The 14,928-nt window shown below is 42.7% G+C and overlaps 1 protein-coding gene across 6 annotated transcripts in view; it reads right to left on the bottom strand.

Moving 5' to 3' along the window:
- The window catches only part of cadpsa (Ca2+-dependent activator protein for secretion a), a 580,082-nt gene that overhangs the window by 349,781 nt on the left and 215,373 nt on the right, over positions 1–14,928 (bottom strand). For all 6 annotated transcript variants that reach the window (XM_078543642.1, XM_078543641.1, XM_078543639.1 and 3 more), the window contains exon 6: positions 14,484–14,605. In XM_078543642.1, coding sequence (XP_078399768.1) covers positions 14,484–14,605 — 122 coding nt within the window. The remainder of the gene's footprint in view (positions 1–14,483; positions 14,606–14,928) is intronic.

Below are 14,928 nucleotides of genomic sequence, written 5' to 3' on the forward strand. Positions count from 1 at the left end.
AGATTTATTTAATAGTTTTCATATGGGCTACTTTGATTTCTGATACTTAAGTAGATTGACTTAATCTTGTCTCTTTTTCATCTGTCCTTAATATCTTGACTACACTGATTATGTAACAAAGTGGCAGTTCTATAAATGCAAATTATTTCTTTGAGTTAACTATTATAGGTTTGAAATTGTTGTTAGTGATATTAACAGATAAATATTTAATATGTTCATATGGCATTATTTTGCCTGTTATTTCAACAAATGGATTAAGTCAATTATTTTAAATGGGTGAATGGCTTCACTAAATTAGCAAATGCAAGTATGTTATACTTAAGTCTACTAATATTGCTGACAGTAATATGTAGTCTTCCAAGTGAGCTGTCAAGCAACCTGGCCTGAATAAAGATAGGATTCAAACGCATTAAAAATGGGCATTTCAGAATAATTGTCTCTTCCGTGTAGAGAACGGGAGTACAAAATTTCTTTATTAATACCCTTCTGAAATAAGACTACCACAGTACAAATCATTGGAAACATATGGCGATGTTTTAGGTTTTTGTTTTCAACAAAACCTTCTGCCATAACGTCAAACAGAAAATAAATAGGGTAAGAATGGTTTGCAACTAAGAGCACAGCCTTGAGCGCTGATAACTGTTCTTTTGGCATATTGTACAAATGTAAAAGTAGAACTAATAATAAGGTTGTTCTGTTAACAGTGGAAGTGACTCACCCTGCCTTCCAGCGTGCTAGCAAAGTAACAACCGTTGTTAATATTTTCTGAACACTGAAAATGTGCTTATCCTTTTGTTTGGAAATGTGATGCAGTAATTAGTGGCATGCTGCTTTTAACATGTACAAAACTGTTAGCTGCAATGACAAAAATATGATCACATTAACCTCTGGAAAATTTCTAATGGGCAATTCGGTGTGCAGCTGAAAGTTCTCACTGTTTAATGTAACTTAATCCACCCACTTTGCACTTGAATGTTGTGATAACTCGATGACTATGAAAACAGTTCTGATGCACACTTGCACAGTATTCCCCATTACTCAGCCACCAAACAAAATCAGGCAAAATTCAGCAATGTTGCTGCAGACATCAAGACTACAGTATGTATACTGTTATCTGTCATTGGGACAAACATGGTTAACAAACAGGAAGTAATAAACTGGGAATAGGCATTGTACTATGATTATAAAACAGTAACCAACAAGACGTGAAGTGCACGCCTGTAATCTGATCTCAGTGAGCAGATGACGTTTCTTAATTCCTCATGAATTCTGACATTAGCTGATTACAGTCTACTTTGTACTGCTGCAAGGTACAATGTGGCTACAGGGAGACATTGGTAGTGGCAATACTCTATGTAAGCTGTACTGTTTGAATTAAACAACTCTGGTCTTACCTATTGCTCTGTACATTTCACCTTGCTGAGGAATAAAGCAGCTTGTGACTTGAGCCATTTTTTACTTCATCTAATTAAATTGTTCCACTTATGAAGATTAAAAAAACACATGCAAAAGACAAATATCCTGTTCCGATTGTAAGGAAGTGTTTTTTTACATCCTCTGGTTATGCTAATGTACAAGTATACACAGGGCTGTGTGAGTCAACTACCATAAAACTAAGGTGCTCAGACATCTTATGGGAATCACTGATGTCGTTGAACTTTGAAGGTAGCAGACTCAAATTCATAACAGTAATTAACCTCTCTGAATAACAAAGAATATAAGGGCATGTTGTCTTAGAATACAATGAGCTCCCGAGTGAATTTAACATTAACTCATCTTTCCTTAGACATACTTTCCTTGGGTGTCCAAATGTGCCCCGGCAGATAATCACTGCTGATTGCATCTCTGGCATTTCTGCCTGGTGTCACTGGGATGGTGCTCTCAAGGGAAGGGAAAATATCAGGCATTTGTTGCTAAATTGAGAAATGGATACCGAGCAGCCTCATCCAAATCAACTCCAACCATTGCCATTTCACTAGGCGCTGGATCTGTGTCCTATCTGATCACAGGTTTGTCTCATGGCAGCTTTGAGATTAAAAACTGAGGCAGCTGCTTACATCCTGGTCCTAGGGGCTCAAAGTCTGTGTGCAGAGTACTATGTAATCTCTCCCCTACTACAACCAGAGCAACATAGGTACTTCCATGTTGGAGGAGACATCGAACCTGTCTCAGGTTCTAGTGAAGCTTACACACATGCCATCGATGCCTATAAAGCAAAAGCTTCTCTGATGTTACTGCAAATGAGGGCTGGAAAGTCAAAGATCACAGCTGTCATTTCCTACATACTCGAAGACTGACATCAGAGCTTGTATGTAGGTGTGATGCTCCTTGCACATCCTTCTATTTCAACATTTTGGATCCCACAACTCAGAAGTCATGGGCAGACTTCTCCTCACCCTCTGCTGCGTGGTTGTCCATTTGCATCCATTCTTCACACTTCCAACTCCCTTGAGCTCTGGGAATTGCATGCTGTGCCATCCTCACTAACACGATCTAAGTCCTGTACTGTAGATGAAAGGATCCAAAGTGGTGCACGAGAGCAAAAAAAGCAAGTGATAAGAAGAATTGAGATTGAGATGATTGTGGAAATCTCCATTTCCAATCTTAATTATTGAATTTTTTTTTGCTGGACTCAGGAAGGGCTCACCCTTTTGGGAGAATGCTGATTAAGGATAAAATTACTTTTGTCTGGTTACGAAATTTCATCTCTTACTATAATTTATTTACACCGTATCAAGTTACTTTACAGATACCATATAAACTATTGGGACAAACGGCAGAATGGATTGCAGCTGGCTCAAAGACAAAGCAGTGAGAGGAAGTAAAGGGTAATTACTCAGAGTGGTAGAAGGTGGGAAGTGGTGTTCCACAAGGATCAGTGTTGGGACCACCGCTGTTCACAACTTACATTTATGATTTGGACTTTGAAATCAAAAGCACAGTTTCAAAACTTGCAGATGACTCTAAATTACAGGGGATTGGGGAATAATCAATAATGGAGAGGACAGCATAAGTGCAGGAGGTCATTAATAAGCTTGCAGAATGGGCAATAATTGGCAAATAAAGTTCAACACAGATAAATATGCGGATGCACCTTTTGGCAGGCAAGTCACTTCTTCCTAGGTGGGATAGAGGAACAAAGGGATCACAGGGTATAAATACACCAAACATTAAAAATGGCATCATAGGTTAGCAAGGCCTTAAAAAAACCCAAATAAAGCACTAGGCTTTATTTTTTTTTTTAAGAGGGACAGAATTGAAAAGTAGTGATGTTATGTTGAACCTGTTTCAAACCTTGGTTAGACCACAACACTGAGTACTGTGTGTTGTTCTAGTTACCATATTATAAAAAGGATATAGAGGCATTGGAGAGGATGCAGAGAAGATTTACAAGGATAATACTAGGAATGCGTGGGTATACATATAAGGAAAGGAGTGGCAGGCTGGGTCCCTTTTCTCTTGAATAAAAGACAGCTGAGAGGTGATGTAATAGAGGTCTTCAAAATTATGAAAGGTTTTAAAAGAGTGGATGCGAAGACCATATTTCTGCTCATGGGGAAGAGCATAGCCAGAGGCCATCAACAGTCACCAAGGAACCCAGTAAGGAATCCAAAATAAACTTCTTTACCCAAAGACTAGTGAGAATGTGGAACTCATTACTTCAGCAGGTAGTTGATGGAAAGAGTGCCACGCTCATGCAATATGAACTTAAGTATAAATCTGAAATGGACACTATTTTAAAATAAAATGGAGTTGAGAGGTCAGGCGATCTTTTCTTTCCTGCCAATACACATGGAACTACAAGATCCCCTGAGCTAATCTTCACGTCTGAACATGTCTTAATGAAGTCAATAAAATGCAAATGACCTTTCTGGACATATCTTTGAGAAGTCATTAAAATGCAAAAGACCCTTCCTGTGGTTAATGACTGCCCTTCTCCAAATTATCAAAGAAACTAGTTTCACAATACTGCTTGCAGAATTAGACTTCAGAGCTGAAATCCAGATCATAGGTGTGAAAAAAAACTCAATTTTATCATGCTGATATAAATGGGCGATACTCAGACCCCATTGTTTGACAATGGCCTAGAGATCAGAAACCATTTGTGAGGACAATGGAATGAAATGCTCGTCACATGACAGAAAATAGAGGCGAAATTTTCCGCTCCGGAGACTAAGTGTGGTGATGGGCGGGATAAGCAGCACACTTCCCTCTGTGCAACGGGGCGGTATATCACACCTGATTTTATGTTTGGAAGCTCATTAATTATGCATTGGCGAGCAGCTCTCTGGACCATGTGGCAAGGGCAGGCAGTGATGCATTCACCCTGCTGACACCTAATGGGATTGAAGGTCCTGGTGCCATATTTAAATGCCACCCAAACACACACCTTTACTCTCTGCAGCCCAGCTGTGTTCTCCGCCAACCCTGAGATGACCCCCAAGACAAAGAACAGTGTAGCCCCAAAGTTTAGCCAATACTCCCTGGAGGCTTTAATAAGGTGTCTGCCAACACTGGGATGGTTCAGGAGGTCCACCAACCTTACCTCGCCAGCCTGGGAGGTGGTCGCAAAGGAGGTCTGTGCTGTGGGCAACTGCCAGCAAGATGCCCTGCAGTATAGGAAGAGGAAAAATGATCTCATCCGCTCTGCCAGGGTAAGTCAACCTTCAGCTCACCCAAAGCTCACACTCTCATAATGGCATCATGAACTCAAAGGGTTACACTCCTCAGGGATCTCTCAAAATATTAATGGGCGAGATATCAGCATTGAATGTCTCATGGACATTTAACATCACCAGCATCTCATCTTTCATGTTACACAAACAGCATCTTTAGCCCTTAATGGGAGGGCTCAGCACAAACAGCAGGCATGCATGCTTCCCAAACTCTGCTCCATTCATTCTCATCACATTCAACCTATTTCCTTCATGCAGGCCAAGCTTGCCCACAACAAGAGGGAGAAGATCCTGGACTGAAGGAGGGACAGCCAACATAGTGGAGCTCAGTCGCTTCGAGGAGGATGCCGCTGAATTGGAAGAGGAGGATAGGGATCGCTCTTGTGTTGAAGGAGAGGTCAGCCTCTCCCAGCAACCCAGTATGGATAAGCCCTCCATGAGTTGGCCACATCCTGACATTTGCAGTGAGTGACATGCAATGTTGTATTCAGCCTGCTCATGAACTAAATCTACCTTCTCTCTCTTACAGAGACGAGTAGGCCCAGACAGACCACCAGAGCTACCATAGGCCTCAACCCCCAGGCCACCTCAGAGGAGGATGCTTCAGATGAAGACCTGTCACTGCATTCACCTGCAGCCTCCACCAGCGCAGAGACATACCTCAATGGGACATAGACCTAGATTATGCTCAGGGTCACATTCTGGAAAACACCTCACTAACACATCTCTGCAGCAGTTGGAGGCATTGACAATCAGGCCTCTGGCACTTAGCGGATGCCTGTTCTCTAGCACTCCGAGTCCAACTCAGATGGTGAGTCTCTGGAAATGGCCATAGAGCACATGCTGGAGTTGCAATGACAGGAGATGGAACATCAGGTAGAATTGCAAGAGGCAGTCAACAGGCTAGAGGAAAGGATGGAGGAGCCCGTTCACATTCTGTCTAATGTTGTGGCTCTGACATGCGAGTGCTTCGAGGTCTCCATGGGAAGGATGGGGGCCCTTTGGTGACCTTAGTCCAGCAGATCCTGCTGGATTTTCACTAGGACCTCCACTCCATTGCTCTAGACATTGGTGGGATCCATCAGTGGCAAGGTAGGGGAGGGTGCACCTAGACATCCCTCCAAGAGACCCTTCTCCTCGAGGAGTCAGGGAGGGGCCCACGGGCACCCACAGGGAGCAAGACCATCAGCACGGCACCCCGGGGCCATTGGCCCAGGTAACTCTGAGTGTCCAGCCGATGCCAATCCCTTCTGCCTGTGACCTCATCACCTCCAACTCCAGTAGCTGAGGAGGGTGCACCTGCCTTACAGAAGAAGACCCAAAGCAGACTGGGGTCCTCCAGGCCTTGGCCCTCCAGAGGACGCCTGCCAAGGTCATCGCAGTCAACAGGGCATAGCAGTCAGCAGGCTGCCTCCACCTCTGCTGCACCAAGACATAGCAGTCGGGTTAGAAAAACAAAAAAAATCTGTGATCACTATGGGGGCACTGGTGTCCATTCACTATAAATACAATGCACCTTTCCTGTTAATGCAGATCAGGGGCTGCTGCCAGGGAGATCATAAAGCCAAATCTGTGCAAACAATTTCACCCTGCACTCTAGAGCACCCTGAGATTGCTGCAAATCCCAGAAATCTAGCAGCCTGGCTAGCATCATCCATTGTGAACTTTATATAATGATGCGCCTTATTTAGAGGGCATCCGTCATCTCCTTTATAAATTTATGTGTAGAGGCTTGAGATATGCCGCATAGGTCCCCTGTGGATCCCTGGAATGAGCCGCTTGCAAACAAATTGAGTGTGGTGGTGACCTTCAGGGATAGTGGCAGAGGATGGCTTCCCAATCCATGCGGCGTGAGATCCTCCCGCAGCACATCTCTTGACAATCGCAGACATGCACAGCACTATCTCTCACTCATCCCCAAATGGGAAAAGCGTCTTCAGTATACCCTTGATTGTGCCAGTCACCTCCGTGGGATGGGTCTGACTTCCTCAACCTCTGGTTCTTCCTGGGGCTCCCTTATACCCTGCACCTCAGGCTGGGACTCCTCTCTAAGCTGTGCTAGATGGCGCCAGGCCCCCCTCCTCCTCTTCAATCTGAGCACTGCCATCAAGAATGCAGCAATTCACCAACTTTGACAGCAACTTCCAAACCCACGATCACTACCATTCAGGAGGACAAGGGCAGCAGATAGATGGGAACACCACCATCTGGAAGTTCCCCTCCAAGTCATTCACCATCCTGACTTGGAAATATATCGCCATTCCTTCACTGTCGCTGGGTCAAAATCCTGAAATTCCCTTCCTAACAGCACTGTGGATGTACCTACACCACATGGACTGCAGGAATTCAAGAAGGCAGCTTACCACCACCTTCTCAAGGGCAACTAGGGATGGGCAATAAATGTTGGCCCAGCCAGCGAAGCCCACATCCAATGAATGAATTAAAAAAAATGCAGCACTGAGGGCAGCTCCCATTATTAAATCCTTCTCCTTTCTTTGAACAGATAGATCCAACAGATGAATGTATATTATAGTAGACCTTCTATAGTAGACCTCCCACTCTCAACCAGAAAGCCACTGTCATGCCCTAGTGCTGTGTCTGCGCTACTCACCTATCCCTGTCGCAGCCTTGTGGCTGTGGCGCTCCTTCACAGTTCATAGGTGCCTAAGAAGCCGCCCCAACAACCTGATGTCTCAAGTCCATTGAGGGTGTAAGAGGCTTGAGGACAGCAATGCTAGGGTCACCCTTACGAAAGGCGCTCATATGATGCCTGATTTGGATTAGAGATCAATCCTGTCTTGCACTTTTTGTATGACTGGATGCCTTTTGGCCCCCTAACCCATGTCAATTGGACAATGCACTTTACAGGGTTTGATTGAGCATCTTGCAGCTATCCAGAAGCAGTGTTGCCATAATGGCTGGATGCCTCTTCCCTTCTCACATTCCTGACATTTAATGTTCAATGAGACCACCTTTAATGTGAGCCTATTGAATATGGCTGTCGTGTAAAAGTGCACCATTACTTAGTGATTCCAAATTCTCAGTTCTCAATAAAAGGGTTCATGAGCTCTATAAGGTAACCCTTCATCTCAATGTTGAGAATCTAATTAGTATGTGTGTGTCCCTTGAAAGGGCCCGAGTCCAGCCATGGGCTCCTCCCATATAGCCTCAGAACCCTCCCATGGAGATTTCTTTACAGTTTCGTTTTTAAACTGTGTCATTGATTTGGGGTCTCAAGATGGTGGTGCTGCACTTCTATTTCACCAGCTTCGACCCTCCCCCCCGCTCCATCATTGTTCACATCCCTCTGATCGTCCTCGAACCCCACGATGTGCAGAAAGGCTGCCCTCTGGTAATTCTCCAGCCTCCCACAGTAACCTTGGAGCCCATAGTTATTGTCATGGGCATTCCTGCCCTCCCTGCCCATCACTCTGGATGCCCCCATGTAGATGTCACCCCTCCCCATCTTGAGGCCGTGTGCATGGTCACACAGAGGGGACCACCACACCCCCACCATGAGTGTTTTGCGTATCCCCCCCCTTTATTATGTTTTCCCCATTTACAGACTGCAGATGCCTCCCCTGACCATGACCATCCCATCTGCAGCCCAGTACTGAGCCAGCCACCTCCATGGCCACCAAGTGAGGGACAAATTCCACACCTTGCAAACCAAGCTGTGCCTGAACCCCAATGAGCACACAGGTCTTGTCCCTCCCTGGAGTGGAACCACGACATGCGTGCCATGCATAGCCCAAAGCATGCCCCATTGAGCCCCTGGACTGCCTTTAATCTCTCAACCTGACTGTGAGGTTCACAGAGCCCCACAATTGCCTTTAATCTTTCAACCTGGTTATGAGGTCCACAGTGCTCAGGACTGCCTTTAATCTTTCAACCCCGCCCCCCCCGACTTTTGTCCTCAGTCCTGGGACTATGACTGTCTGTCACTCAGCCCACTGCTCCTTTAGGACCGGCCATGATACCATTTTCCTTCCCCAATCCATGAGTCTCTGTGTTACCTTTCTCTCTTGTGCAAGCCTTAACCCCTGCTGAGTCATGAGTGTGTGTGCAACCCTTCCCTCTTGTGCTACACTAACACCCCATCCTTACTCTAGAGTCTGCGTGCATCCCTTCCCACTTGTGCCATACAAAGCCCACCAACCCCCTTGCCATGTCTGCGTTCACCCCTTCTATGTTGGGTTCCAGGTCCCCCACCTCCAATCATCCCTTCCCCTTCCCCCTCCAAACAACCACCCCACCCCCACCCTCATGCTTCTGTCAACCTCCCCACCACCCCAGTCACCAGGCTGGTTTCTATTGGTAGAATGCAGCCCTGCCTGAGACACGCAACACACACTGAGCACAGTCCTCCTGGAGTAGCGCAGCACTCACCTTGAGCAGCCCCATTGGGCATCCCCGGTTGTCTCGCCTTAAATAGCAGCTTTGGCACCGTTGACGATTCGGAGCAGTGCTGTTGCAGGTAGGCTTTGAATGTTGCTTTCATCTCGAATTCACAAGTGAAGTGAAAGTGGACAGCTGCATGCTACTTACATCTGGTAGTGATTCAGATCGGTCTAATTTCCCATTGGCATGGGACGTAATTGGGAGGGAGAACGTGATTCCCGGCGACTTACATATTTAATGAGTGTTCACGACAAGCTAATGCATGCAAATGGGGTTCCCGACATGAATCAGTGGGAGAGCCGACCCCACCATCTGCCCTCAATTAAACTGCTGAGGGGAAAATTTTGACTTGTTTTCCCACCAGCAGAACTTAGACTGTGGGCTTCATTCTGAATTTTCTGTGCCTGTCCACCACAAAACCACACCCACCCACCACCCACTGGTGGGACTGGAAAATTCCACCCTAGGTTACTGATATGAAAATTTAATAAGGCACATTTTTGGAGCAGAGAGAGAGAAACATCTAGACCAGCGAAGGAAAAAGACCCTGCCTAAGAAACGCCAGTTCGCAGAGAATTCAGGTTCGCCTCGACCTCTCTACCTAAGGAACCAGGCCTGGGTTTTGCTACAGGGCTTCGATTGCACTTTGACTGGAGTGGAACAAGAGAAACCTGTGACTGCAAACAATAAACAACAGTGAATTTGTCTTCCTAAATGTCCAGGCTCTTTTCTTCAGTGGACCAAAAAAGGATTACGGGCTTGCATCATTTTCAAATCTTCACCCTGGAGAAGAGCAAATGTGACAAAGAACTCTCGAGCGTTTATCATCTAAGTGCATGTAACATTTGCAATCACAATCTTTCTTGAATGCGTGTGCATGCCCATATGAGTGTGCAAGTGGGTGTGGTTGCATATATACTCAGAGGTTGAATAACAAAAATTTATTATTCTTTTTAAAAATTCATGAGAAAGCCTACCATTTTTGTCTGTTCCTAACAGCTATAGCACTCAGGATTAAAACCTCTTTAGAAATACACTGTCTTGGGTCAGTCAAGAGGTGAAAAAGGGGAACCATCCCTACCATCCCTCCCCTGTACATAACAATAGTATAGATTCATGTAAGGGGAAGCTACACAAGCATATGAGGCAGAAGGGAATAGAGGGCTACAATGTTAGCTTTAGAAGAAGAAAAAAATATGGGAGGAGGGTGAGTGGAGCATAAATGTTGGCATAGACTAGTTGGGCCAAATGGTCTATTTCTGTATCATATATCCTATGTAATCCTCTGTAAATATTCCACAAACAGCACCTCACAATTCTACTTTTTATACTCCAGATAAGTACAATGAGTTAAGTTTTTGAGCTATTGGAGTGTATGCTTTGATAGCCTAATAAGAGACTGAATTGTCTTTTAATCTGGAATATCAGAAACTTTAGCTATATACACACATACAAACACAATCAAAAAATGTACATGTAAAGGCATTCAGTAACTGCAGTGGCACCTAAGTGGAATTTTTCACTGTTCAACTATTTGCTGGGTCAATATGTTTTCTGAAAATGAACAACAGAAATTAAGAGATGAATGAATGCCTGGTATTATCTCTAGGAATCCAAGGCAACATCACAGTATCATCTTGAGAATACTGTCATGGTCTCTTACGGTCTGCTACCACCATATAAGTTGAGGGTCTCGCTGTAGAGCTCAAGGGATCGGTCTCTATGCTACCTGTGCTAAGCAAGATATTAAGACCGACAAGGGTTCTGGTCAAACACAATTATATGAAGTTTATTACTAGCAACAACTATATACAGCTTTGCATAGGCCTTGATCTAGCCTGGGTCCTATCAGTTACATAGACTGATTACTTGACTAAATGCCTGACTCACAGGGTATACATAAAGTCTTACTGATACAGAGTCACAGACAGTAGTGAACATCTGTAGTAGAGATCACAAGCAATAATGAACATCTAACCTGGAGGCTGTACCTTTTATCCTCCAGCCTTACACATGGTAATGTCACTATGCAGCTTCTTAAAGGTATGTCATTGTCTGCATTGGCATGCATACAATATTACGACAAATACCTGCATCCAAAACATTATTTTATGTTACTCTATGTTATAACAGTTTGCTATGGCATGTGCTTAGGAGCAAGCTAATCCTGCTAGCTCTCTTGATAGGTCAATTGGTTAAATAATGTGGTGATGAGCACATATTCCAGAAAGATCCCTGTTTCAATTCCTAGTCTGAGTAAATAATTCCCAACATATTTAGCACCAACTAAAGTGGCACATTTGGCAATATTATTCTTAAACAAGGAGAAGTCATCCAGAAACCACACTTATATAGATATCAGGTAGGGATCAAATTGAATTCTGCTATAGTGCCATACAAGGTTGAATACCTAACACCACAGATAGCCAAGGCTCATCGGTGAAGAAATTTGGGAGCACCTTCTTAATGTGTCATGAAGTAGGGGAGAAAGCTCAGTGAACAAAATGAAGACAGGAGGGGAGGTTGGGGGGCAGGGGGAGGAAGGGCGTGGAAGAACAAATTGACATAGACTGTGTAAAACCAAAAACTGCATGTGCAGACCTCAAGTGCTGTATCCTTACATTGCGCAAATATAAAAACAATATAATTTAGTCTTTGATGAAAAGACAGTTCATTTTAGGTATTAGATTTGGATCCAGCAAGGCTAAATCAAAAATTACTCAAGTACAGCACTTTCAGTTAATAATTCTGCCACTACAATTTCAAACTTCTCATCATGTACATCACTAAAAAGCAATAAGTTTATTAGTACCCAGGTTTGAAAAGTAGCAAATTATTCCTATATTCCAACACTTAACGATCAGAGCTGAGTTTTTTCAGGAATTATTTGCAGTCCTCACCAAATTTCGTCAGTCTCAAAGTCCCAAGAGTTTAAACATTCATAACACAATAGGAACAAATCTGTAAATAAGCTGAATAGTTGTGATTCTGTTCCTACAGCACAGAATTATTTTGAGCTTAATTAAATCAACATGAAATTTAGCAGAGTTAAAGATTACAAAGTGCTTTAAATCCATAAAGTATCAGAAGAGAGTATTACTTTGAAACTGGGGTAACCAAAACATTTGCCTTGTTGATGTGGTGCAAATCTAAGGTGATATTTAAGTAAAATCTCAAGAAGATTATGATCCTGAAAATTAACATTAAAAACAAATCTATTTAACAAAAGGGAGAAAACCATTCTATATTTCTCAATGCAATCTGAAAGTCCCAACTTTTACCAAGATTCTATGAAAAATAAAATTAGAATCTGCAGTGTCTGCTAACTAGCAGCTCAACAGAATAATGAAGTGTGAATTTAGTCAACATCCAATGGTAATAATATCTATACAACGCCCGATCGAGGGAGATGCCTCAAACACCTGAAAATTTAGCCATTTTAAAAGCAGGGTGTGGTAGGAATGGAGTGTGTATTTCACCCAAACCATTTTAATTGTTTGTCTGCCAGGGCAACTAAAATTCCGCTCACTATCTTATTTTTCTGGAAGGGAGGATAGCCAAACGCCGGTGTGTTGTTGTTGTTTTGGTAACTGTTGACAAATTGACGAACATTTTTGAGATGCTATGTTTTGACGCAAAATGTATCTGAATTTCTGTCAAATAAAGGATTCCCAACAATGAAACATGAGCCTCTTTAAATGATAAATTATATTGAAACTAATTTTGAAAGTTAAAGAATATTATTTTTAAAACATGAGCTTATCGTGAAGAACTATCATTTCTAAGATGGCACTTCTGAGTTAGGTACACCATATCTTAATGTACAGCTCCCTTATCGTTCTGACAATGTTTCTTATTCTCAGCCTCTGAGGCTATATGCTCTAAAGCATCTTTGCATTTTTACAATTTCCAGTCCCATCCAACCTCAGTGCCACAGAAACTGCTCATTCCATAAATCTGAAGCAGTTCTGCACTGCCAAATGGAGGTATTTAATCCCAATGATAATGGGTTGGATAAAAAGGCAACATTCTGCCTTAGTCCTCCAACCAAGCCCCAAAGAGCACAGAAACAGGAGTAAGCCATTTAGCCATTCAAGCCTGCTCCCCATGCAATGAGATCATGATCTATCTGCAACCTAACTCTGTATACTCGCCTTTGCCCTATACCCCTTAATAACTTTGAATAACAAAAATCTATCTCAAATTTAAAATTAACAATTGAATTAGCATCATTTACTGCTTGCAGAAGAGAATTCCAAACTTCTGCCACCCTTTGCATGTAGAAGTGTTTCCCAATTTCACCCCTGAAAGGCCTGGTTCTTAATTTAAATGATGTCCCCAGCCCTAAATACCCAGTTTACCTATAAGTCCCCTTAATATCTTGAAAATGTTGATCAAATCACCTCTTAATCTTCTAGATTCCAGGAATACAACTCTAGTTTGTGTAATCCCTCCTTGTAATTTAACCCTTGGAGGCCATATAACATTCTGGTTAATCAATGTTGAGCTCCCTCCAAGGCCAATAAATCCTTCCTAAGGTGTGGTTCTCAGAACAGCTCAGTTTTACAGGCGTGGTCTAACTAGAGCGTTGTATGCCTGGAGCATAACTTTTACCACCTTGTATCCCAGGTCTTTATATATAAAGGTCAGCATTCCGTTAGCTTTTTGGATTATGTTCTGTACCTGTTCATGACATTATGATGATCTAAATGTATACAGACTTCCACTGTTTCTAGATTTTCTCCATTTACAAAGTACCCTGTTCTACAGTTTCTAGCTCTGAAGTGGCGATCTCACCTTTTCTTATATTGAAATCCATTTGCCAGTTTTGCCCATTCACTTAATCCATGAATATATCATTGCGATTTTATGCTTTCATCTACTTTGCTTACAATGCTGCCTATCTCTGTGTTGTTGGCAAATTTGGATATGGGGCTTCCTATTCTATCATCTTAGTCGTTAACAAATATGATGAATAATTGAGGCTATATCACATCCTGCTAATTAGAGTACCTGTCATTATCCCCATTCACTGTCTTCTGTTGCTCAGTCAATTTCTTAACCAGGTCAATAATTATTTCAATTTCATGAACTTCAACTTTAGTTAACAGTCTCTTATGCAGGACTTATCAATACCTTCTGGAAGTCCATATAAATATAGATATTCCCCTGTCCACTTGCGTTAGTCAAAACACAGTAACTGCACACGTTTTGTGTATTGTGTGCTGCAGACCCACAGGATTAAAAAAAATCGTTAATCTTTCAGGGAGTATCTATGTATGTTTGTGAATTTTGCAATCATGAAATATTGAATCCCAGATTGGAGAAGGCATACGGTACCTAGCTGGCAAAGAAAGACAGGCTTAATCCACAATACATGTAAAACAAAATTACAAAGCCACTCACGTTGGTTTAGAAGCTTCAGCCTGATCAGTTTGCAGTTTCTCTCCTCCCTCCACTTCCATTGTGCAATACACAATGCGATTTGGTGCTAAAGATTTTAGACCCTGCACTTCCATGATCACTACCTATAAAACAAAATCATTTAATACTGCAACTTCAATCTTTCAAATCATTATACCTTTTCATTTCAGTGAAATTATTTGTAAACATTCAAGTGAGACATATCAATGGCAAGGATATATCTGCAACCTTTGTGCAGAGTACAAGGCACTTGCAGGTCAAGTACAAGTAAATTAACATGTGTTATCCCCAGCCTCAGCCATTGCCCCAATATGACTTTCATTTCATACGCTACCCAGCCTTTTAGCCTCTTGAGGCTGCAATTAATGCCAGTTTATGACAGCTTCATAGGCTCATGCTCATTAGAACTTGTACAAAATTGTACAAA

The sequence above is a fragment of the Cetorhinus maximus genome, chromosome 6 (assembly GCF_964194155.1).
Source record: "Cetorhinus maximus chromosome 6, sCetMax3.hap1.1, whole genome shotgun sequence".
NCBI lineage: Eukaryota > Metazoa > Chordata > Chondrichthyes > Lamniformes > Cetorhinidae > Cetorhinus > Cetorhinus maximus.